Raw genomic sequence first — 24212 nt, forward strand, 5'->3', positions numbered from 1 at the left:
AAAAAGGGTTCTCCTACAGGGACAGCCGAAGAACCCTTTTAGGTTCTAGATAGCACCTTTTTTTCTAAGAGTGTACTGTGATGGTATTGAGAGTACTGTACCTGTTCTTGTGTCAGGCCTCTGTAGCGGATGCCTCCATCTCTGGGAGGACGGATGATGGCACAGCCTAAAAAGGATACGAGAGAAAGACATGATGCGTGGAAGAATAATCACGTACAGTAGTCTACATTACAGCCATGAGATGTATTACACTCCAATTATAATCATCATTCCATCTAACGCCTTCCTCCATGCATTCAGCAATATTGTGATGATGCTCCATTTAGGTCATTTTGCCATCTCTATGGTATTTCTAACCTCTAACACACTTACACAAACACACGTTGCACACACATGTACACACACAAACACCATAATTACCTCCAGTTGTTGAATTATGTATGGCCACAACAAGAGATGGCAGAGCGTACAGAATTATAAGAAAGAATAGCTGTGCCATTACTGGATCTGAGAGAGAGAGAGAGAGAGAGAGAGAGCGAGAGAGAGCGAGAGAGAGAGAGAGAGAGAGAGAGAGAGAGACTAAAGGATTAAATAAGAAGATAATGAAAGGAAGAGACAGAGAGGGAAGTTAGTTATCAACAGCCTTTATACAGAAGTACAGTCATTATATCGTAACAAAAACCTCAAGTTCATTGGAGGAACCAACATACATAGTGGGAAAGTCTTATCAAACACATACACTACCAGTCAAACATTTTTAGAACACCTACTCATTCATGGGTTTTCTTTATTTTTTACTATTTTCTACATTGTAGAATAATAGTGAAGACATCAAAACTATGAAATAACACATATAACACATGTAGTAAACAAAAAAGTGTTAAACAAATCAAAATATATTTTATATTTCAGACTCTTCAAATAGCCACCTTTTGCCTTGATGACAGCTTTGCACACTCTTGGCATTGTCTCAACCAGCTTCACGTGGAATGCTTTTCCAACAGTCTTGAAGGAGTTCCCACATATGCTGAGCACTTGTTGGCTGCTTTTCCTTCACTCTGCGGTCCGACTCATCCCAAACCATCTCAATTTGGTTGAGGTCAGGGGATTGTGGAGGCCAAGTCATCTGATGCAGCACTCCATCACTCTCCCTCTTGGTAAAATAGTCCTTACACAGGCTGGAGGTGTGTTGGGTCATTGTCTTGTTGAAAAATAAATTATAGTCTCACTAAGCCCAAACCAGATGGGGTGGCGTTTCGCTGCAGAATGCTGTGGTAGCCATGCTGGAAAAGTGTGCTTTGAATTCTAAACAAATCACAGACAGTGCCACCAGCAAAACACCCCCACACCATAACACCTCCTTGTCCATGCTTTATGGTTGGAAATACATGTGGTGATCATCCATTCACCCACACGCGTCTCACAAAGACACGTCGATTGGAACCAAAAATCTTACATTTCGACTCCAGACCAAAGGACAAATTTCCACCAGTCTAATGTCCATTGCTCGAATTGCTTGGCCCAAGCAAGTCTCTTCTTCTTATTGGTGTCCTTTAGTAGTGGTTTCTTTTCAGCAATTCAACCATGAAGGCCTGATACACACAGTCTCCTCTGAACAGTGGATGTTGAGATCTGTTACTTGAACTCTGTGAAGCATTTACTTGGGCTGCAATTGCTGAGGCTGGTAACTCTAATGAACTTATCCTCTGCAGCAGAGGTAACTCTGGGTCTTCCTTTCCTGTGGCGGTCCTCATGAGAGCCAGTTTCATCATAGCGCTTGATGGTTTTTGGGACTGCACTTGAAGAAACTTGAAAAGTTCTTGACATTTTCCGTATTGACTGACCTTCATGTCTTAAAATAATGGTGGACTGTCAGTTCTCTTTGCTTATTTGAGCTGTTTTTGCCATAATATGGACTTGGTCTTTTACCAAATAGGGTTATCTTCTGTATACTCCCCCCTACCTTGTCACAACACAACTGATTGGCTCAAATGCATTAAGAAGGAAAGAAATTCCACAAATTAACTTTTAAGAAGGCACACCTGTTAATTGAAATGCATTCCAGGTGATTATCTCATTAACCTGGTTAAGAGAATGCCAAGAGTGTGCAAAGCTGTCATCAAGGCAAAGGGTGGCTTCTTTGAAGAATCTCAAATATAAAATATATTTTGATTTGTTTTACACTTTTTTGGTTACTACATGATTCCATATGTGTTTCTTCATAGTTTTGATGTCTTCACTATTATTCTACAATGTAGAAAATAGTACAAATAAAGAAAAACCCTTGAATGAGTAGGTGTTATAAAACTTTTGACAGGTAGTGTAATTCATAACCATTGACAAGGACAACCCAGATTATCATCTAAACAACTGCCCAAACAACAACATACACCAACCTTCATCTGTCCACTATTCATCGAGAACAAAAACCTCACCTACAGCAGTTCAGTGAGTCGTGCTCCTGCCGCTAAAGACCAGTGTGTTAGTTGTTACTAATATGTACTCGCTCCATGCGCTATAGAGAGATAGTATGAGAGCAGAACTCACTCTGCCATATCCCTGCGCATAATGTACAGATTTCATGAGCTCCTCCCACAGTGGAGTGGGATAGGTTAAGATCGCTCACTCAGTCCAACAGTGTGCTTTCAGTGCTAACACAGACGACACAGCAGCCATAGGAGTGTGTATTAAAGTATAAATACATCTAAATATAGCCACTCGTTTGAAGTGCTGAATAATGAATGCAACTTCATCATGTTGTCACACGGAGAGATGGAGAGAGAAAGAGGAGGGGAGAGAGAAAGAGGGAGAGATAGAGAGAGGACAGTGTGTAACAAAGCTCCACCGTGAGACAGATGGTGGGAAGGAAGGGAAGGGTTGTGAAGGAAGACACAGACACTGTTGGATACTTCATTAGCATTATGGTGTATTTTTAGAGCACTAACAAGAGCATGCAGGAAGAGACAAACACGGGGAGAGAGAGAGAGAGAGAAAGTGGGTAATGCAACGAGAAGCATGTGTGAGACAGAGAGAGAGAGAGAGCGAACGAGCGAGCGAGCTAGAGAGGGACAACACAGTGGGAGACACTCCTCACATACTGAGATACATAAAAGCAAACTGTGTGAGCGAGGTATGGATCAGACAGATTAAAATATATCAAGCTAGCCAGTTTAATAAATATTATGGTAATATCAGTGGCCTATATTAAATCAACAAGCCGCGCTATATCTTTAGGTGCAGCAAGACTAATTGCAGCACCATGGACAGCGAATGTATCTGAACAAAAGATTCCAACTGGGACGAGCATAGAGAAACAGATATTTCAGCACCATGGACAGCAACACCCACGGCATCACAGAGACGTATCTAAGCCAGAGACCAAAACGGCGACACACAACATTCCATCCAAGAGATGTAGCTTATTTATTAAGCAAGCCACATTTGACATGCTATTAGAAAAATGCTAAAGCAATGCAAAAATAGCCATATGTTTACAATGGTGCGCAGGTGGATTTAAACATCGAAACACGTGCACTGGACTGATATTACCTACAAACGCTTTAATGAGGGTCGCTCTTAAGGTGCCACCAACAGTAGGCTACCGGTAGTTGCTGATCCGTGTTGACACGGCCGGGAATCCTTGACGGCCTATCGAAGAAGGCCAGCCCTATATCCGTTTGCAGAATTCAGATTTGAGAAGTTCGGATTTCATGTCAATTCTAGGTTGCCATTCATTCCCATAGCATAAATACATTCACTGAAAACGTGCACAATACATCTAAAGATAAACTAACGTCATTAATAGGTGGGACTGTGTGTTATATTATGCTACGATAATAAAAAACAATGTAAAGTCGTTGCTGCTTGGCGAAACCTGTCATTTACGAGAATACAATTTACAAAGGCTAGAGTAGACCTGTCATCTGAATACAAATAGGCAAATGTATGCAAGCTTGATTCCTTTGAATTGTACACCATTGTTTAGGTTGCACACTGAGTAAGAGATTGTAGCATGTAATAATGTGTACTTACAAATACTTTCGACGCGCTCAGTCAAGATGACCGTATGTCCATCGGTTGCAACTCGTTTGGGATCACCCAAATGTCGAATTATTTGGTAAAATGTGCTTCTTTGCAACGTATTGTATGGCTATGTTTTTATGGCTATGAATGGCAACCCGGTCCCCGTGCATAGCGTATACATTGAATGTCAAAAACAACCGTATTAATCAGTATATTGCCATCTACTTCAATTTCCTGGTGAAAAGTCAGAAACTAAAAATGTACATATAAATACACGCACTATATACAATCGCTTCCCCTTGCACGACGAAACACCGAATCCTCACACTCCCTCCCTTTTTCTCTCTCCCTACAATCTCCAGCTAATTCACGACGTCATGATAGAGACGTACGTAGGTAGGCCTATCGTGCATAAAAGTCATTTTCTCACGCACACTTCTCCTTTTCCAAGATGCATGTTTACGTATTGGGCCACACCAGCAAATCGTGATCATAGCAAAACTAAGAGCTTTAAATTTATGATAGCCGTTATGGAGTTATCCTAACCGGTTAAGTATTTATACGTAGTAAGAAATATGGAAGATTCTCAATACATGCACTTTATTAAGCCAGTATTAAGCCTTCAGATCCTATGTGAATAAAGCAGGCATAAATCGTTTCTACAACATTGAGCCTCTATTTTCAACGTTAGTAACACCAGAGATGTTCTTACAATACAGGATTTGGTATCCCTCTCGCTCCTCTTCTCCAGACATCTATTCCTGAGAGCACACGTCTCCTTCATATTTATATCCTGTTGAATAATTGAAGCAGGGGGAATAAAATATAACTCATCTCTTTTCCTGTCTCCTCCCAACTCTCTCGCTTTTTCTGCAAACCCCACATTCTCCTCTTCTTCTAAATCTGTAATTTAGTATCACATCTTCATCCTTAGATAGTGTTGAAGTACAGTATGAAGTAGAAGACATATTGCAAAATACAATATATTGGGTCTTAAAATGGCAAAAAGTCAAGATTACTCTTATTTTATTGTTTACCTGTTTGATATTGCATACATGTAAATAACAACAGTGAACTGTACTATATAGCTGGGTGACATCACACTACTGCACCACTTAATGAATAAATAAAAAGGAAGACATCATATGGACAATGATTGAAGGGTTGAAAGTATAGAAATACAATTGCTAGTCATTCTATTTCTATGGCTGAAAGAATGAGGGGAAGAGATGGATATATTGGAAGTATGTAAAGAGCGGGACAGAGACGGAGGTCAAATCAGGAATACAGCAGATAACCAGCATTAAACAAGATCCCTTTAAAATAACTATACAAACACCTTCAAATAAATCTGTACATTTCATTATTTTCTCTATAAATGTTGTAATTATACACAAACTTACATTTAATCCATTGACTACATTTCTTGTACCCTCCACTTTGCCAAAGCAGTACACGGACAACATATTCAAATTAATAAAATAAATATAACAAGTCCAGGCAAAACAGAGTTAGGATGACTCCAATTATTAAAATTTCTAATTAAACATATGGTCAAGAGCATGTCCTTCATGGGAGTATTTCTCAACTGTTGACCACAGTTTAATACTGTATACACAGATCTGAACAGTATGTTGTTGCAGCCAGTGCTATGCTGTCTTTGTTTGCGTAGTACTGTGTCAAGGACAAGGCACATTTCAATTTACAACCCAGGAGGCTCTAAAGAAACAATATATTGGGAAATGATTTTATTGAAAAAAATACAAAAACAAAGGATCTTAAAATGATGGGCTTAAAATTGAAACAAGTAAAACATAATATTATGCCAGCGTGATATTTTATGAACAATTTATAAAAATGTTTAGTTAGACCTGAATACTAGTACACATATAATAAAAGTCCAAATAAATAGTCTGGAGTGCTTTCTGTCATCACGCAAGTTGTCAGAATGGAGTTTGTAACCCTCTAGTTTGTTTTGGGGTCCTATTGATTCGAACCCTGAAACCAGGTTTTCAGAATAAGTACCAAAAAAAACAAATTCTTCTTGCACATTTTATAATACGCGTTTACATTTATGTACTAAAATAAACAATATCTACAGTATGAAACAACAAAAATGGAGCGTACATATGAATTCACTTACTTTTTTTGTTGCAAAAGAACATTGATTTTAACTTACACCAGAAATTCGGTTACCGCCGTTTAGATTGAATAGGGCTCCCAGTTGTCATGTTTATTGTAGTCTCTTACTTTGATTGTTCCTTCATGCACTAGGACATATGTGTCTACGGTTTCGTTATTGCCAGAATAAGGGAAGTAAAGCAGCTAATCTCAGAGGCATGTACAGTCTAGGAGTTTCAGTAGTGTTGTAATATGATGCAAAACCTGTCAGGCTCCTTATATTTTCAGGTCTTGTCAACGTACCTGTGCTTCATTACTACTGAGTATCATACCCCCCTGTTTAAAATGTGTTACTTTAGATACAGCAGATCTGATTTTCCTCATATTTTATATTTTGGTCTTTTGCCAGGATAATGAGCTAGCTAGACCGGACACTTATTTTCAATTGATAAACTATAAGCGATAAGGACAGGTCTCACAAGCTGAAGCTCCTGTGATGTTGCTTCAGGAACTGCTGTTGGCGCTGCATTTGCCCTTCCCTTCTTTCCCTCCCTCCCCCTCTCTCATTCTCTCCATCCTCCCCAGGCAGACTGCCCACATCACTAAATTCTCCGAGGTGTTCGATGGAATCACATTTCTCTAGGTCGGAAGCGATGGTCTGCAGACTGAAGACGGAGAGGGAATCTGACCCTGCTCTCTCTCCATGTGTCTCGGGCCTCTCTCCCCCGCTCTCCCTGTATTTCTCCACCAGACCAATTTTCTTATCCACCACGCCGCTTCTGTCCACCCTATCTGTCTCTATTGCCCCTCCTCCACATGCCCCGCCCTCGACACCACACACCACACTGTCCGACTCCGCCCCAATAGGGGGACTCCGCCCACCACAGGCCATGGTTTGTCCACCATCGGTTTGGTCCCGCCCCCGCTGAGCGTGGATGGCCTCGCTGATTTGCTCCAGGTTGTGCAGGGCGACAGAGTAGCGGTTTTTCACTTTGGTCACATGCTCCTCCAGCTGCATCACTTTGGTTTTGTGCTCCTGAAGTCACAGAAAACCCAATATTATTGGAGAGAAAAGACAGAGCAACATACAATATTACTTCCTCCTTGGTTTGAGGCCAAAGAGGGAACAATAACCAACAGGAGCGATCATGGACGGACATGACAGCTCTGTATCAACCATTTCCCTGCTTTTCTTACAATAACAGCTTGAAATTACATATATATTAACTGCAACATATATTAAATATCACAGGTGGTTGGTGGCACCTTGATTGGGGAGGATGGGCTAGTGGTAGTGCCTGGAGTGGAAACAGGTGGAATGGTATCAAATACACCAAACACATGGTTTCCATGTGTTTGATGCCATTCCATTTCCTCCGTTCCAGACATCATTATGAGCTGTCCTCCCCTCAGCAGCCCCCACTGTTATACATCATATACAGTGCATTCGGAAAGTATTCGGACCCCTTGACTTTTTCAACATTTTGTTTTGTTACAGCCTTATTCTAAAATGGATCAAATATATTTTTCCCCCTCATCAATCTACACACAAGTATTCAGACCCTTTACTCAGTACTTTGAAACACCTTTGGCAGCGTTTACAGCCTCGAGTCTTCTTGGGTATGACGCTACAAGCTTGGCACACCTGTATTTGGGGAGTTTCTCTCATTCTTCTCTGCAGATCCTCTCAAGCTCTGTCAGGTTGGATGGGGAGCGTCAATGCACAGCTATTTTCAGGTCTCTACATAGATGTTCAATTGGGATCAAGTCCGGGCTCTGGCTGGGCCACTCAAGGACATTCAGAGACTTGTCCCGAAGCCACTCCTGCGTTGTCTTGGCTGTGTGCTTAGGGTCATTGTCCTGTCAGAAGGAGAACCTTCGCCCCAGTCTGAGGTCCTGAGCACTCTGGAGTAGGTTTTCATCAAGGATCTCTCTGTACTTGGCTCTGTTCATCTTACTCTTGATCCTGACTAGTGTCCCAGTCCCTGCACCTGAAAAACATCCCCACAGCATGCTGCTACCACCATGCTTCACTGTAGGGATGGTGCCAGGTTTCTTCCAGACGTGACGCTTGGCATTCAGGCCAAAGAGTTCAATCTTGGTTTCATCAGACCAGACAATCTAGTTTCTCATGGAACGAGATTCCTTTAGGTAACTTTTGGCAAACTCCAAGTGGGCTGTCAAGTGACTTTTACTGAGGAGTGGCTTCCGTCTGGCCACTGTACCATAAAGGCCTGATTGGTGGAGTGCTGCAGAGATGGTTGTCCTTGTGGAAGGTTCTCCCATCTCCACAGAGGAACTCTGGAGCTCTGTCAGATTGACCATAAGGTTCTTGGTCACCTCCCTGACCAAGGCCCTTCTCCCCCGATTGCTCAGTTTGGCCGGGCGGCCAGCTCTAGGAAGAGTCTTGGTGGTTCCAAACTTCTTCCATTTAAGAATGATGGAGGCCACTATGTTCTTGGAGACCTTCAATGCTGCAGGCATTTTTTGGTACCCTTCCCCAGATCTGTGCCTCGACATAATCCTTTCTCGGAGCTCTATGGACAATTCCTTTGACCTCATGGCTTGGTTTTTGCTCAGACATGCACTGTCAACTGCTGGACCTTATACATTGGGCTCCAAAATTACTGGCACGCCTGACTGGCAATGCACAAACAACACTTTAAAATAATGAAAGAAACTCAAAATACCAACTTGAGAAATACTGTACTTTATTAATGTTTCAATGGAACCAACCAAAATCATACAATGATTTAATACAAAATAAATTTCACCAAAATCAAGGTTTCATAATTATTGGCACTCCTCATTTAGTACTTAGTGCAACAACCTCTGGCAAGGATAACAGCGTGGAGTCAATTCCTGTAATGTTTGACAAGGTTAAGGAACATATTTGGAGGGATTTTGAACCATTCCTCTATGCAGATCCTTTCAAGATCCTTCACATTCTTGGGTTTGATCTTATCAACTGCTCTCTTCAACTCAGCCCACAGGTTTTTGATTGGATTGTGGTCCAGCGACAGATGGCCATGGCAGAACATTGATTTTGTAGTCACAGAACCATTTCTGTGTGGATCTTGAGGTATGTTTTGGGTCATTGTCTTGTTGGAAAGTCCACCTACTGCCTTCTGGCAGAGGCAACCAGATTGTCAGCCAAAATTGCCTGATACTTGGTGGAATTCATTATGCCATTAATCTTAACCAGTGCCCCTGGACCTCTAGAATTAAAACAGCCCCAAAACATCACAGACCCACCACCATATTTCACCGTGGGTATGAGGTGCCTCTCCTTGTATGCATCTCTGTTTTGACGCCAAACATGCCAATGCTGTATCGGACCAAAACGTTAAATTTTGGTCTCATCTGACCAGAGTACCTTCTTCCAGTCATAATTTAAATTACGTTTGGCAAACTCCAAGCACTTGCGTCTGTGTCTTGGGGTCAGAAAGGGCTTTCTTCTGGCAAACCTTCCAAAGACCCTGTGGTTGTGGAGGTGGCGTCTGATGGTGCTTTTTGAAACCTGGTGACCCCAAGACGCCACCAAGGCCTGCAATTCTTTCAGTGATTCTTGGGGATTTTGTTGCTTCGCTCACCATCCTCCTCCCTATCCTGGGGGGGCAAAATGCATTTGCGTCCACTACCCGTGAGGTTTTCAACTGTTCCATATCTTTAGAATGTTAGTATAATTTCCCTGACAGTGCTCAGTGGTATATTCAATCATTTGTGGATCTTCTTGTAGCCATTACCAGATTTACGAAGGTCCACGGCCATCTGTCTCTTTTGAACTGCCAGTTCTTTTGTTTCCTTCATGGTGTTGGATGACAAAGGGATATTGCATGCGTGTTACCTCATTTTTATACCCTATTGAAACAGGAAGTGATGTAATAGCTCAATATAGTTCCTTAAGACTTTGATCAATTTAAATAAGTGGAATTTAATTCCTGCTTTAAATTTTGGTAGATGTTATTTACAATAATCTTTAAGGGTGCCATTAATTGTGAAACCTTGATTTGGAGGACATTGATTTAATTAAAAATCAAATGATTTTGGTGGGTTCCATTGAAACATTAATAAAGTACAGTATTTCGAGTTTCTCTCTATATTTATATTGTTTATATTTTTTAAAGTATTGTTTGTGCATTGCCAGTCAGGGGTGCCAGTAATTTTGGAGCCGACTGTATAGACAGGTGTGTGCCTATTTCTGTTTTTTATCAAATGTACAAAAATGTCTAAACCTGTTTTCACTTTGTCATTATGGGGTATTGTGTGTAGAATTACTTAATTTAATCCATTTTAGAATAAGGCTGTAATGTAACAAAATGTGGAAAAAGTCAAGGGGTCTGAATACTTTCCAAATGCACTGTATATTATATATCTATGTACCTCAAGTATGTAGTTGAACTGGGCCTTGAGCTCGAAGTAAGGCTTGGACTTAACGATGGCCCTCTTGAGAGATTTCTGCAGGGTCTGGACTCGAGCCTCTGCCGTCTGACAAGAGTGGGTGACACGCATGTGCTCCCGTTCGCTGCGTAGGCGCTCCTCCTCTGCCTCGTTCACCTTGCACACAACCACACAAAATGTTAAGACGGTAAAACACAACAATCAGTATCCTAACCCCCACCAACCTAACAAAACAAACTGCCTAACTAATTGAAAGCAATCCAATTAAAAACAGAGTTTAGGCATAGGAGAAAATAGCTACAGTACCCAGGGGGTGGGGAATGGTAAGGAAAATACTGATATCAGTATACCATATCAGCCACCTCAAATAGCTTACACATTGATCACATTTGATGCAATGATATAGAATGCAACACATAACCTGGAATACTGCTTACACTGGTAGCTGCGGTTTCCCATGTTGCCTTGGAGGTAGCATAGTTGACCAATATCCTGCCAAACAAGGCTAACTGCCAAACTAATTTTAAACCAGTTTTAGTCATGGGGGAACATAGCTACTTGGCAGTGGGGTGGGGATTGTAAGGGAAATACAGATTAAATGAATACCATATCAGCTCGCTCACATACTAACTGATGAACATATTTAGCATTTTATTTTGTATTGATGCAGTTATAGCGGTATCTGGGATTACCCCTGTTACCTTGGAGGTAGCATGGTTGAGCATCTCCTGCCAGGTGGGGTCCAGGGTGTTCCTGCCGTCGGCCATGAGGCCCTGCTCTGCCACGTACACCATCTCCCTGGCAGCCGTGTGCATGGAGACGGCCCGCTCATAGCTCAGAGCCGCCTTCTGGGTCTCCTGCTGAGCCTGTGAGAGGGACAGCCAATCAGATACTGAGAAATCAGTGCACGCAGTTGCACAGCCACCAATCACGTGGGACAAACGATCAAACTGTTGAGATTTGAGAAAAGTGGGACGAGCAGGTGAATGGCAAATACTGCACCGAGTCCCATATTTTGATTCAGTGATAAAGAAGAACTCTTGAAATGTGTTGTTGCAAATGCCACAAAATACCACACAGTGCATGTACAACAGTACCTCCTTGGCAAGTCGACGAGCCTCATAGTAGGGCCTGGCCTTCTCGATGCAGGTACCTAGCTGGGAGCTGTGGGCGTTCAGTTTTCTGGCTGAGTCTGTGAGGATCTTCCTGTAACCCGATCTGGCATCCTACACATATACAAGAGGAATTCCTAATCAAATTTCATTGTAATGGGCATTTATGATCATTTAAAGTAGATTTTCCAGATTAACAATGGGTTTACAGCATGTTATGGGAATTGAAAATTAACTGATGATTGATTCTTTGGGAAAAACCTGATCAGTACGGAAAGGGGCGATGTATGGTGCCAGATTTATCATGTGAGAGGTGATGATATCCACTTACATCCAAGTGCAGTTCTAGTTGGTTGATTTTTACACTGGCCTCGTTGAGGTGTTCCAACTCCTCCTGTAAACAGAAAATATATGAGGGAGCACAGGAGGAAGCAGATACTTTGATTAGTTTGTTTGTAACAACACAATCAGTTAATATCATGAATGCAACTAATTTTGTAAACCGTTGGCTACGTATCATAGACCAGGAAATCCCATTGAGATTAAAATCTATTATAAAAGGGTTCGGTCAATTTTTCGCCACCTGAATTCTGGGATCCAATTCCTCTTCATATGGGCTGTGTAGTTCACCTTCGTTCTTCTCTGTACACTCTTCTCCCTCGCAGGTGTCTTTCTCTTTTAGCACCGTTTCAGTTGTATCTCCATTCATTTCCTTGTCATTTGGTTCCCCGCCCTTCACCTCAGCATCCGCACCAGGCGTCTCTTCCCTCCATTCGCCCACTTCGGGGTCACCGGAGCCGGCTGGGCTCACACGCAAATCACCTGGCTCCATTCCAGGCCCAGTTAGCAAGCTAACGTTAGCTAACCAAATAACGGTACCGTTGCTTTTCTTTTTAGCCAACTAGCTATGTGTTCTAGCCAGTTACTAACTGCGTTTTGTATGTGTGAGAATTTGATTAGGACCATAGGGGAAAAACTAGTTTGAGAGACAGCAAAGCCAGACTATCTCTGGCGTTTTTAGTGTATCATTCAATCACGCTAGTTTAGCCACAGCACAGGAGACTAAGGTTCGTGACGATACTACCAGTACAGTAGCTAGCTCTACAAAGCTAGCTTACGTTGCATGAAAACAAAACATTATTTACAAATAAATTGACTGCAAATAACGGACATTAAAATTAAATCTAATTGACAATAAATAATTATGTTTTTTCATCGCCAGTAGTCTCTCCATCTCTCCCTCCACCGCTTGCTTGCTAGCTAACCTCGGCTCTGTTCTTAGCTAGCAAAACAAAAGGTAAATAGAGAACGCTTACGTCCTTTGGTTTGAACTCTTACTGGTTCCGTAGCCATGCCTCATCTTAGGTTTGAACTCATAAAGTTTCCGTAGCCAGACTTGCATTTAGAAGTCTCCAACCTGCGCAGGCTTTTTGCAGAAGCAGTCTTAACATTTTGTTTGTAAGTTAATTTCTATCCTAATAACAAATTAATAAATTAATTTTAAATGGTAAACCATTAGACATATGTACGGGATACACATGATATGCCCCATCCAACGAAATGCTTACCTGCAGGTTCCTTCTCGACAATGCAACAATAAGAAATAATACGACCATAAAGTAAATGGCTAAGTAGAATAATTAACATTTTAACATAAGTATAATACAGGAAGGCACAATTTATAGTTCAATATTTACGTGGTTTGGGGTGAAGGGTGGGGCAATTGTTTAAATTGTTTGGTATTTAGTTGCCTTATGTGAGGTGGAGATCATTAATTTGAAAAATATATACACCGATTATACCGAACACTTTCCTAACACACAGAACTGTTGAGCATGAAAAAGCCAGCAGCGTTGCAGTTCTTTACACAAACCGGTGTACCTGCCACCTGCTATCATACCCCGTTCAAAAGGCACTTAACTTTTGTCTTGCCCATTCACCAGCTGAATGGGATTATAGCTTTCACCTGGATTCAAATCAAATTTTATTGGTCACATACACATATTTAGCAGATGTTATTGCGGGTGTAGCGAAATGGTCAGTCTGTCATGGAAAAAGCAGGTGTCCTTAATGTGTATATATATTAATATGGCAAAGAAACCTTGGCAGAAACAAATGTCATAAACAGCAGAGGTGATTGGTAGAATTTAATTCCCGAAATTACATAACATACAGCATTTGTGATGTGTGTCTTGCATTTAAATAAATACATACTTCAGTAGCCGTCTCTTTGGGAAAAACATTAAGCACTACAATAACCAGGTTAAAATAGTCAAAACATGACAAAAGTTGTCCAAAAGATTAACTAAATATTGTGAAGCAATTATCCTTATGACAAATCACTAGTTGACCACCACCATTATTGAACACATCAGTTATATTTTTCATCTGACATAAATTAGTAACAGATAGGCTCCCAGAAATTGCATACAAGATTGAGAATAATCAAAGTGGATGTTGCATTGAATTTCATGTGCATGATTAGAGTATATAAAAAAAGAAATCTCTGAAAATAATGACATATCTCTACCTACCCTACTATCCCAACCCCACATTGCAAAAATATATTCATTTGAGCGTATGAAAAAACCTGAGAAGTATGGGGAGAAAATCAAACATCAGAAATGGAAGAGAAAGGATAGGTATCTGTCATAACGATCTCACTATAGCTTAAAGCCAAAGGTCCACATCTGGCATTCATTGGTCTCACTTCCATTGCCATAGTACTAGATGTAACGTACAGAGCCCTTTCCTCTTCAGTCCTGTGTTTGTCATCAACTCATGGTTGGGTCATATTTGCTCCATCCCGGAGGGGGTGCCAGGAAGATTCTCCTTCCCCTTGACAGGAAACTGACCACGCCCCGATACCCTGTCCGTGGGACCCCTGACTTCAAGTCCTCCATCACGCCCAGGTTTTTGGCCAACACTTTGAAACCATCTTTACTTGAGTAGTGCAGACAAAATGGACCCGCTCCTTTTAACTGTCCCTGTTGGACCTCTTCATATTTGACCAAAGGTGCACTGTAAACCTGCTTCTCAAAGATCTCCTTGTATTTCTCCTCCTTCAAGTAAGCCAGATCCAGCTTGGTGAAAGGCACAAATTCACTATTCAGTTTAATGTAGCGTAGGTATTTGTCATAAAATTGGCCTAGGCTCACACCTTTCCGTCCAAAGGTTAAAGTTCTGGATATTTCGGGTCGAATACAGGCTCGATCTCTGCGCTGATCTGGCTGACGCATCCAGTCATCCCAGAATGCACCAGGCCACTTGGGCTCCAGCTCTACCCAGAGTTCCTTGAGCATCATCCAGCCCAGCCCAGGGAAGAAGTCTGTCCTGTACAGGAGGTCTGCTTTAGCAGGGTCGACGTAGCCGTCTCGACCATTGTCATTCCAGGCAGACACACACCACAGAGACAGGTCAGATTTCAGGATTGGGTGAAGGGACCTGAAGTACTCAAAGAAGTCTGGTGCCACCTAGTGAGAGAATGAAAAACAATGTTTTTTTTAGTTGTGCAACTGGCAACTAGAGGATGTAAACAATGATGAGCACAAAACAAGTGGATTTAACATTTCACTTTATCACATTCAGTACATATTTCAAGTCAGAGTAGAGAAAGTTATTACCTCCAAATCATCTTCCACAATAACAACAGAGGAATGTGAAAGGGAGTTGAACACCTGGTTGAGAGCCCAGCGATAGTGCCTAGAGATTTTGTAGTAGCCCTGGAACTTCTTGTGTTCTGGTCTCACGGCAATATCTGACAGGTCTGGTTGTTTCAGGTGAGTTACCTGACTGCCATAAGAACCAATCACCTGTGCAGTCTCTGCATGCCCACAGTCCTGGCTGACTATAATTGGGTAGAGTTCAGCTGAGGGGCAGTACTCTAGGAGTTTGTCCAGGCAGCGTTTGACAGTAACCCTGTTACAGGCTATAACCAAGATGGGAATGACCACTTGAGGGGGGCTAATTCTGCTGGCGCCGTTCTCATTGGGTTGTTCCCATAGTGACCGATGACCCTGTATCTGAAGCAGGATTTTTCTCTGCATTTCAAGCTCTGCCTCAAAGGCTTCTGCCATGTGGATCAAATCCCCAGCCAAATCAGCCCCTCCTCGTCCTCCATCCATCTCCCTCTCCTCTCGACCAGACAGGGGTCGGCCCCACAGGTAGAGGACCACGATGGCATTCCAGGCGACAAAGAGAAAAGCACCACAGAGAATAGCAGAACCTCTCTTACGGAGCATGGCCCAAACAACTTAGGAGGGAAAGGACGTTTGGAGGACTGGGTTTGTAAAAAATAAGTTGCGCCAAAGGAATGCAGAACGCAAAAAGAACATGTGGAGAGGTCACTTGGTTAGTTTAAATATTATTGTATTAAAGTAATGAACACATAAGCAAGTACATAGAATAAAGTCAGAGTCAAAAAAAGACAAGGAAGATGTATAAGGTATGAGGGAAAAATTGAGGGAGAGCTGGATTCATCTTGGACAGGAGGTAGGTGAGCTGGTTAGGGGATGAAAGTGCTGTTCTTCAGTTCATACCTTCCATGTCAATCTGAAATGATGGATATAGATAAAGCACAGGGTTCAAGAGCTAGTCATTTAACAAAGTCACTCACTTACATTAATCGAGTATAAAACTATGAACTATAGGCCCACTGTAGATAGTTGGAGGGAAAGCCATATTAGGAAGGTGATATTCTTAGGCTAATTGATTTTTATATCACCTGTAGCTAGCTCTCGTCCCGCACCCCCGGAATGCGACAGACTTACTTTATTTTCTGAGTAATCCATCCATTGTTTGAGAACTATATTGGACCTAGGTAATCTTTCGACCGAATTGCTTGAAAGCTAATGTTAGACAGAACATTTTGTTCCCAGAAATTAGCACTTACCTCCAGCTTCCTAACGTAGAACACATTCGGTCTCTGCAGCCATTTCTTCCTTCGTTTCACTAACCTCTTCGATGACAATATGCAGGATCAATAAGCAAGTGAAGAGGAAATAATGTATCGTTGTCACACTTTGATTTTGATTGTGTTTGTTATTAAACCAACTTCATTCCTTCTTGCCATATGTTTTCACAAGACTGCAGACTTCCGGATAGCAAATTTTTACCGGAAGCCCCGCCTTAACCGTCACCTTGAGAATTTATCCAACTGTACCAAATAGGGCTGACCAAATACAGTATAATTCATAATCATCAAACTGTATCACACTGTGTACTAGTCTTAAGCCTATTTTAGATACATATATTTTGGAGAAAGGTTTTTTGTCGTGTTCTTAATGTTAATTTATTTTCCCCAAAATATTTATATTCCAGATATTTTCATATTTCATGAGTGCCTTACATGGTAAAAATAATCCTTTATTTTTACAGGAGTTTTTCGTGTTTACAAATGCAAAAATCATCATCTAAACGTGCATAGGCTATTACATTCTAGATAACAAAATATAGCATTATTCTTGGTTATTCATCAAAAAGGAAAAATGTGGCTTCAGGCCAATAAAGATAAATATAATGTTACTATACAATCACAGTTGACACCTGTCTAGAATTAACAGAAGATAGTTGTCATTGAACTTATATCTCATTCTTATAAGGCAACCTGGCATAGTTATGCAACAGGATAGGCTTATATAGTCTATCACACACCCATTTGTTTGCACCTTTAGTCATGTGATAATAGATTCCTAACTCCTTTGTGTCCGTGACAATACATGGAACATTTTGTATTTCATAAGGTGTGAAATTATACACTGAGTGTACAAAACATTTTGAAAACCTGGTCTTTCCATTACATAGACTGACGAGGTATATCCAGGTCAAAGCTATGATCCCTTATTGATGTCACTTGTTAAATCCACTTCAATCAGTGTAGATGAAGGGGAGGAGACAGGTTAAAGAAGGATGTTTAAGCCTTGAGACAATTCAGACATGGATTGTGTATGTGTGCCATTCAGAGGGTGAATGGGCAAGACAAAAGATTTAAGTGCCTTTGAACAGGGTATGGTAGTAGGTGCCAGGCACACCGGTTTGAGTGTGTCAAGAACTGCAATGCTGCTGGGTTTTTCACGCTCAACAGTTTCCCGTGTGTATCGTGTGTATCAAGAATGGTCCACCACCCAAAGGACAACCAGCCAACTGTGCGAATCATTGGAGTCAACATGGACCAGCATCCACGTGGAACACTTTTGACACCTTGTAGTCCATGCCCCGACTAATTGAGGCTGTTCTGAGGACAAAAGGGGTTGCAACTCAATATTAGGAAGGTGTATTTTGTACACTCAGTATACTCAGTGTACACTGAAACCTGCGGATCAATAAAAGACTACAAACAATTAAGAGTATCAGGTTAAATCAAAAGAGGGTTAGATTGATTTGATGGAGTTCATGGCATAATTATTTCCTGAACAATATTGAAAAAAATCTGTCAGATTTTTTGTTTATTTCGAATAATCATCAGAGCTGACAGAGATCTTTGGCTTTCATACAGCAACGCATTTGTCAAAACAACTGAGTGACTTATCAACTGATAAGAAAACATGTCATCATGCAGCGTGTCTCAAAGTCAGGTGCTTACAGTTCATCGCCTTTCTGGAAGTCCCATACAAAGCACTTTGAAAATATTAAAACAGCATGTACACTACAGTGTGTTTTCACATTGTACATTCCACTTTGGGGCCTGGGAGAGTCGCCTATGCATATTTGTGTGTGTATGTGTGTCTGTATGGGTGTGCACTGCCCTCTGAGGTCCTTTGTTCAGGAGACTGGGAGGTGTCAATCAAAGGCTGTTAATCAAATGGACTTCCACTTTGTCCATTCAATGACTCACCCTGCAAAACGGAACAAAAATAGGCTACATTGTGAAGCATATTGTTTTGGACATATTTGTCATTACATTGGGGTATGGTTTTCATTGGGTATAGCACACCACTTTTCATTGGTTCAGGCACAGTAGGCTATGGCAGAGGCATAACTATGAAATCTCAATGTTCTTCACTCACCTGTTGAGCAATACTTTTGACAGAGGTGCTTTTTCCTCTGATCGTGGTCTGTCCCTCCATGGCAGCTTCACCTACATCATTTGGCCTGGACCGGCAGAACACTCCCAGTTTCACATGCATTATTTCAGACACAAACACGGTGAAAAATAAGCATCTGTTCTTCAGAGTAGACCAACCATTTAGGATAAAAGCAGGGATCATATTTTCCTCTGTTTCCTTATTGTGCCAAGTTATGGATACATTCAAAACGACAGGGGAGGTTTATGATTTTGTCCCAATTTTTTTCCTCATAGTTTCTACGAGTAATGTCATTTTTTAATTATTTCACATTGTGTCATTTTTCATTTTGGGCATTTGGCATATTCAAAGAGTGCGTGACCCCTGGCACACAAATTCTTGGCTCCGAAATCTTTGCTTGACAGGTATAATTTACCGACTCATAATCTCTCGTCTTGGTGTTCGACTCAGGTTTATATTCCAAAAACACTCAATTTCCAAACTCAAGTCGTTGTTCTTGAAAAAATGACTTCCATATTGAGGGAGTTCGTTTTGGCCGCACGGAGTCGCATACCGCTCCGCAAACAAAATACGAGGTTGTATCCCGAGGTGGCAGGCCGCTTCTTGTTTGCTTGATTCCTGGCTAGGATATTCCCACGACACCGTAGAACAGCGAACAAAGCAGAAGCAGAAGGGGTAGAAGTCATCGTTGTCGATATTCTTATGGTGACAGTCCGCAATGTTAATTCTATTCAGTCACACATCTACCATTAATTTATGCAAGCACTGTAATTCAAGAGGAAAACATATCCATGTTTGACGACATAGTTATTCAACTCGCACGGTTAGGCCAATATCCAGTTTGCGTCAAGGGTCTTTCTGGACCGGGGTCTGGTTCACCCAAGCCGAAGCTCCGGCCGGGCCGGGGTCGTGAGTATACTTTGTCAACGAGAGTGGGTCAATGTCCAGAAAATGCATAGGCTACAAACTTTTTAGCGAAAAAAAAGCTGGCGAACGAGGTTTGGTCCCCGCACAACGTTGAAATAGATTGCATAAAACGGGTTTAAATTGATTAGAATAGAATAGCCTATGAACAATTTATATCAAGTCACAATTTACAACACCTATAGCATTCTCTCCGGCTTACATCATTTCAAAGATTTGAAAATACATTAATAATGATTGTTGTGTTATCTTTCTGGGAAGATTTAAACACAGCTAATCTGAAATAGTTTGCCCTATTGTATGTCCCTCCTATAAACACACACACACACACACACACACACACACACACACACACACACACACACACACACACAGAGAGAGAGAAAGAGAGACATCAATGCTATGTAATTACAATGTAATTCTATGCACATACTGTAGAGAGATGCCTAACACAGGGAAGTATTCAGTATTACCTTTCCCCAGTATTACATGTTGTTAACATGAAGGAACTAACCATGGCTTTTCTATTGATGATGTTGCCATAGATACACTATGTTTTCTATAAGACTGATAAATGCTATTTTATCCCACAGTTGTGTCAAGTTGGCTGGTTGTCCTTTGGGTGGTGGACCATTGTTGATACACACAGGAAACTGTTTAGTGTGAAAAACCCAGCAGCATTGGAGTTCTTGACACAAACCGGTGCGACTGGCACCTACTACCATACCCAGTTCAAAGGCACTTACATCGTTTGTCTTGCCCATTCGCCCTCTGAATGGCACACATACACAATCCATGTCTCAATTGTCTCAAGGCTTAAAAATCCTTCTTTAACCCGTCTCCTCCACTTATCGAAACTGATTGAAGTGGATTTAACAAGTGACATCAATAAGGGATCATAGATTTCACCTGTATTCACCTGGTCAGTCTATGTCATTGAAAGAGCTGGTGTTCTTAATGTTTTGTATACTCATAGCTTTCAGTAAAATGTTAAAACAGTACACACACACACTGAACCTGTCAGGAAATAGTATATTCAAGAAAAAGAAAAGAAAACGAAAATAAAATTATTCTCTAATGGGACTAAAAGAGGAAGGTGCACATGCCATGGAACGTTCCGCCAGATAAAGATCTAATCAGAAATCAAATCAGCACATTTGGTTTTACTGTAAGGCAACAGCATGTTACATGGCCTATTGGAAATGTAATTGTTTTTTCAGGGTGGTAGGATACCTCTGCTATTTAGATTTTTTTTTACAAATGTATTATTCTTATTTGAACTCTGCATGTATATTCATATTTTGTACGTAAATACACATTATTTAGACATCAATGAATGTAAAACAAAATCATGAGCTGAACATTTTTACTTTGCAATGTAAAGAATAAGATAATGCTCAGTGTAATCAAATAATCTCTAATTTGTAATAATTTTCCATGACAGACTTCAGTGCAATTACATAATACACAACTTTTTAATGAATTACATTTCCCCAGACAACATCAATTGTCCACTCTCACTTCACTGCAATAGCTGTCCTGTTCACATTTGGGTAAATGTTCCATGTTCATGATGTGTATACTGCAGGAAGGAAGACAAAATTGTGGATAAAAAATAACTCTTGATACACTTTTCCCATTAGTAGTTCTTGTGCATCAGTCCTTCATAGACAACATGGTCCTTGTTATGTATTGACACCAGTTGAGTGTGCTCTAGTGCTTTCAGGGTCACCTTTCTTTTCAGTTCATTCACATTTTCTTCGTAACTGAGTATTAGTAAAGAAAATGAAATGGCAGATACTAGGATCACTGACAATCTTTGTCCTCTCAAAACATCGGGGTGATTCTCTCCTCTGGTCTTACTTCCATTCATCCCACCACCATCCCCTCTTTTCCTCAGGGTATTTGACTCCCTTGGCTGGAATTCCCGTGCTGCGGTTTGCTGCCGTTGTGGAGGACCACATTGGGCATGACCATGAAGGCCAGGATGCCCATCAGCATCAGCGCCACGGTGATGGTGATGATGGACGCCATCACGATGTAGTAGCACTGGTCTGAGCGGAACATCCTGCGCAGGCGACCTCTGACCCTGCTAGGGGGGCGACCCACATCCACGACAGTGGCAAGGCCCTGGTCCATTGTGCCCAGCTGGAGGTCGCTGGAGGCCTGCCGGTCCTGGTTCTTGAGAGTGGGCAGGGTGAGGCTGGACTTGGCCAGGCTAGTAGTACCAGGAGGGCGCTTCTTGAGGACCAGCTTGCCCTTGCTGCGCTTGAAGCGCACGGACAGCGCCCTCTGCATCTCTGGAGGGAGTTTGCGGAAGATGTCCTGGTTGTTGCCCAGCTGGGGCAGGTTGCGGCCATGGGGCAGGTTGGTGAGCTCTCGACACACAGGGCAGGAAAGAGACTTGAGCTCTAAGGAGGTCACGTTGATCCGGGCCAGGCACTCCAGACAGAAGGTGTGCCCGCAGGAGAGCAGCTTGGGGGTTTTAAAGACGTTGTCGTATTCGCAGAAGCAAACCACGCACTCAGTGTCCTCCATGTCATTTTCGTGGGGGTCAGACTCCTTCCGGTTGCTGTCATCTCCATCCCTGTCTTGCCTCCTGTTCTCCTCGCTTCTACCACGCTCCCTCCTCGACCCTTTGTCTCTCTTTCTCTCCCTCCTTCTCCCAGATCCCCCTCCTTTCTCGGAGTCAGTGCTCATGGACCTACGCACCTTAGTGGATTTCTCCTTTTTCTCCTTCCCGATGCTGCCTTTGCTGTCAGGTTTGGGTTTGACGTTGGGCGGCTCTTTGGCACCGCAGCCTCCATCGGCACCCTGTCTTTTCCTGTCGTCACTCATGGTGGACAGAGTCAGGCAGAGGTACTGTGATAGAAGTAGCTGTGATGGCTGGAGTCAGATGGAGAGTGACGTGAAGTTCTGGTTTTTCACGTCTCTCCAGAGGAGCTGTGAAGGAATGTGATTGTCAGTGAGATAAGGCAATTGGTTTGTCATAGAGAGCTAATTTAGTTCAGGCAACATAAAGAGCATAGGGAGTGCATTTCTAGCGATGACGCAACAAAAAGTACCTCTTGTTTATCTCAAATAGGTAAAGACAGGGAAATATAGTTTAGTCTATGAATATACTGTAACTCATTACTTGCCATATAATCTATTGACTAGAAATCCATTTACACAACAAGCCAAAACTATTTTTGAGTTGTCATGCTAGGTTCCATGCCCTCTGCTCATTTGTGGATATGGATGAGCCATTGACAAACAAGACATAGCCAATGGTCTGTATGACTGTGTAAAATGTAAATTACATTTGAACTTATTGACCAGGAACATGTTCAAACAGTCTTGGTGTTCTGAACGGTAGAGCTGAAAATGCTGAGCTACTGAAATGCTAAATTCACATACTTTAACACATTATCTAGTAGAGTAAGTCACTATGGGATTTTGTATCAGTTACTCAACAAAAGTTGCATTAGTTGTAACAGTCATCAACAACATTGCAAACTATTAGCAAATAGTGATACGCAAGAGTATGGGAGAGTATGCTACATTGAGTTCTCTCAATGACAAGTTCATCATGATCATGAACACTTACCTGTGGCGGTAGCTGACATGTACCAGTCCGTCAGAGATGGTCCTTCATAGAGTACTTTCCCAGTGGAGAATATCCCATTCAGTGAGTCCCTTGCATCTCCATTGAGACAATAATATGCCAAGTGGACCTTACTCCTCCAGTCTTCCCCCTCTTCTCTTAGCTGTTTATTTCTCTCCTTTCCCTCCTCTCTCGATCTGTAAATCTGTGTACGGTATTTCCTCTTTATATTCCTCCCTCATCCCTCCCTTTTCCATCTCGGACCTCTCACTCCCCCTCGTCTGACCAGTCGGACCAGTTTATTTGGCATTTAAACCACTGCCTGAAGTTTGTGTGCATCTCTGGAATGTGAGGGTAAAATCAATACTGTTATCGCATGATGTTAATGCATCTCATTGTGTGTATTTGTACATAGTTTCTGGAACCTGTAGAACTGTAATGTGGGTAGTCTGGGTACCGCTGCCAGATAGTGTTTTCCATGTCTGCGTGTGTAAACATCTGAAGTTTTCACGACATGTCAATCTTTGCATAAACTGTATTAACATGTCCTTAATGCTCATTTATTTCCAATGGCCACTACAGTTGTTTATCATCTAACTTTAAATCTCACATTCCAAATGAACGTTTTGACATTCTACAGACTAGAATGTGGAATGTGTTCGTTTCCTTGTCTGCTGTGGGGTCAGGAAAGTGTTCGGCTTCATGGAAAACTCCACTAGACTCTTGAAGCAGTGCACCTAACTGTCCACTCCACTGCAGCTCATGTCATGATGCTTACTTGTCATACCTAAAGTGTTTTTGTGGCATCAGACTAAAGCTTCACATGCAGGTTTACCATAATGACAAGATAAACAGGATCCACCCAAAAGCACTCAAGGCTATCTGCAATGATTCAGCAACACCATTATGTGGTTTATATGACAACATTGAGGTCCAATGAACCTCACCCAGAACTAAAAATGCGCAAATCATTTCATTCACAAAGCCCTTTTAGGTAAACTAATGTTGAAAGGGTTGAAAAAT

At 41.7% G+C, this 24212-nt stretch overlaps 4 protein-coding genes across 6 annotated transcripts in view; all 4 read right to left on the reverse strand.

Moving 5' to 3' along the window:
* LOC139573798 (gamma-aminobutyric acid type B receptor subunit 1-like) overlaps positions 1–4388 on the reverse strand; it is a 48376-nt gene extending 43988 nt beyond the window's left edge. Inside the window, exons 1-4 of one of the 3 annotated variants that reach the window (XM_071397678.1) lie at positions 4033–4388; positions 3554–3667; positions 421–507; positions 102–166 (exon numbers count right to left, since the gene is read on the reverse strand). In XM_071397678.1, the coding sequence (XP_071253779.1) occupies positions 102–166; positions 421–499 (144 nt within the window). In that variant the 5' untranslated portion in view covers positions 500–507; positions 3554–3667; positions 4033–4388. Of the gene's footprint in view, positions 1–101; positions 167–420; positions 508–3549; positions 3668–4032 lie in introns of all 3 variants that reach the window. The other 2 variants (XM_071397677.1, XM_071397679.1) reach the window with 2 other exon arrangements.
* A 644-nt stretch (positions 4389–5032) lies between these two features.
* LOC139573799 (SH3 domain-binding protein 5-like) lies at positions 5033–13134 on the reverse strand. The gene is made up of 6 exons (XM_071397681.1): positions 12241–13134; positions 11989–12051; positions 11643–11771; positions 11247–11411; positions 10528–10701; positions 5033–7180 (listed from the first exon to the last, which is right to left on the reverse strand). The coding sequence occupies exons 1-6, from the start codon at positions 12487–12489 to the stop codon at positions 6620–6622; spliced, it is 1341 nt and encodes a 446-aa protein (XP_071253782.1). The 5' UTR covers positions 12490–13134; the 3' UTR covers positions 5033–6619.
* A 657-nt stretch (positions 13135–13791) lies between these two features.
* On the reverse strand, positions 13792–16796 carry LOC139573801 (alpha-1,3-mannosyl-glycoprotein 2-beta-N-acetylglucosaminyltransferase-like). Its single transcript, XM_071397682.1, has 3 exons — positions 16549–16796; positions 15281–16208; positions 13792–15130 (listed from the first exon to the last, which is right to left on the reverse strand). Exons 2-3 carry the CDS (start codon positions 15896–15898, stop codon positions 14432–14434), a joined length of 1317 nt encoding a protein of 438 aa, XP_071253783.1. The 5' UTR covers positions 15899–16208; positions 16549–16796; the 3' UTR covers positions 13792–14431.
* A 3821-nt stretch (positions 16797–20617) lies between these two features.
* rnf183 (ring finger protein 183) lies at positions 20618–23388 on the reverse strand. Its single transcript, XM_071397686.1, has 2 exons — positions 23193–23388; positions 20618–22546 (listed from the first exon to the last, which is right to left on the reverse strand). The coding sequence occupies exon 2, from the start codon at positions 22439–22441 to the stop codon at positions 21500–21502; it is 942 nt and encodes a 313-aa protein (XP_071253787.1). The 5' UTR covers positions 22442–22546; positions 23193–23388; the 3' UTR covers positions 20618–21499.
* Positions 23389–24212: the final 824 nt, after the last annotated feature.

This window comes from Salvelinus alpinus, chromosome 4 (assembly GCF_045679555.1).
Source record: "Salvelinus alpinus chromosome 4, SLU_Salpinus.1, whole genome shotgun sequence".
Taxonomy (NCBI): Eukaryota; Metazoa; Chordata; class Actinopteri; order Salmoniformes; family Salmonidae; genus Salvelinus; species Salvelinus alpinus.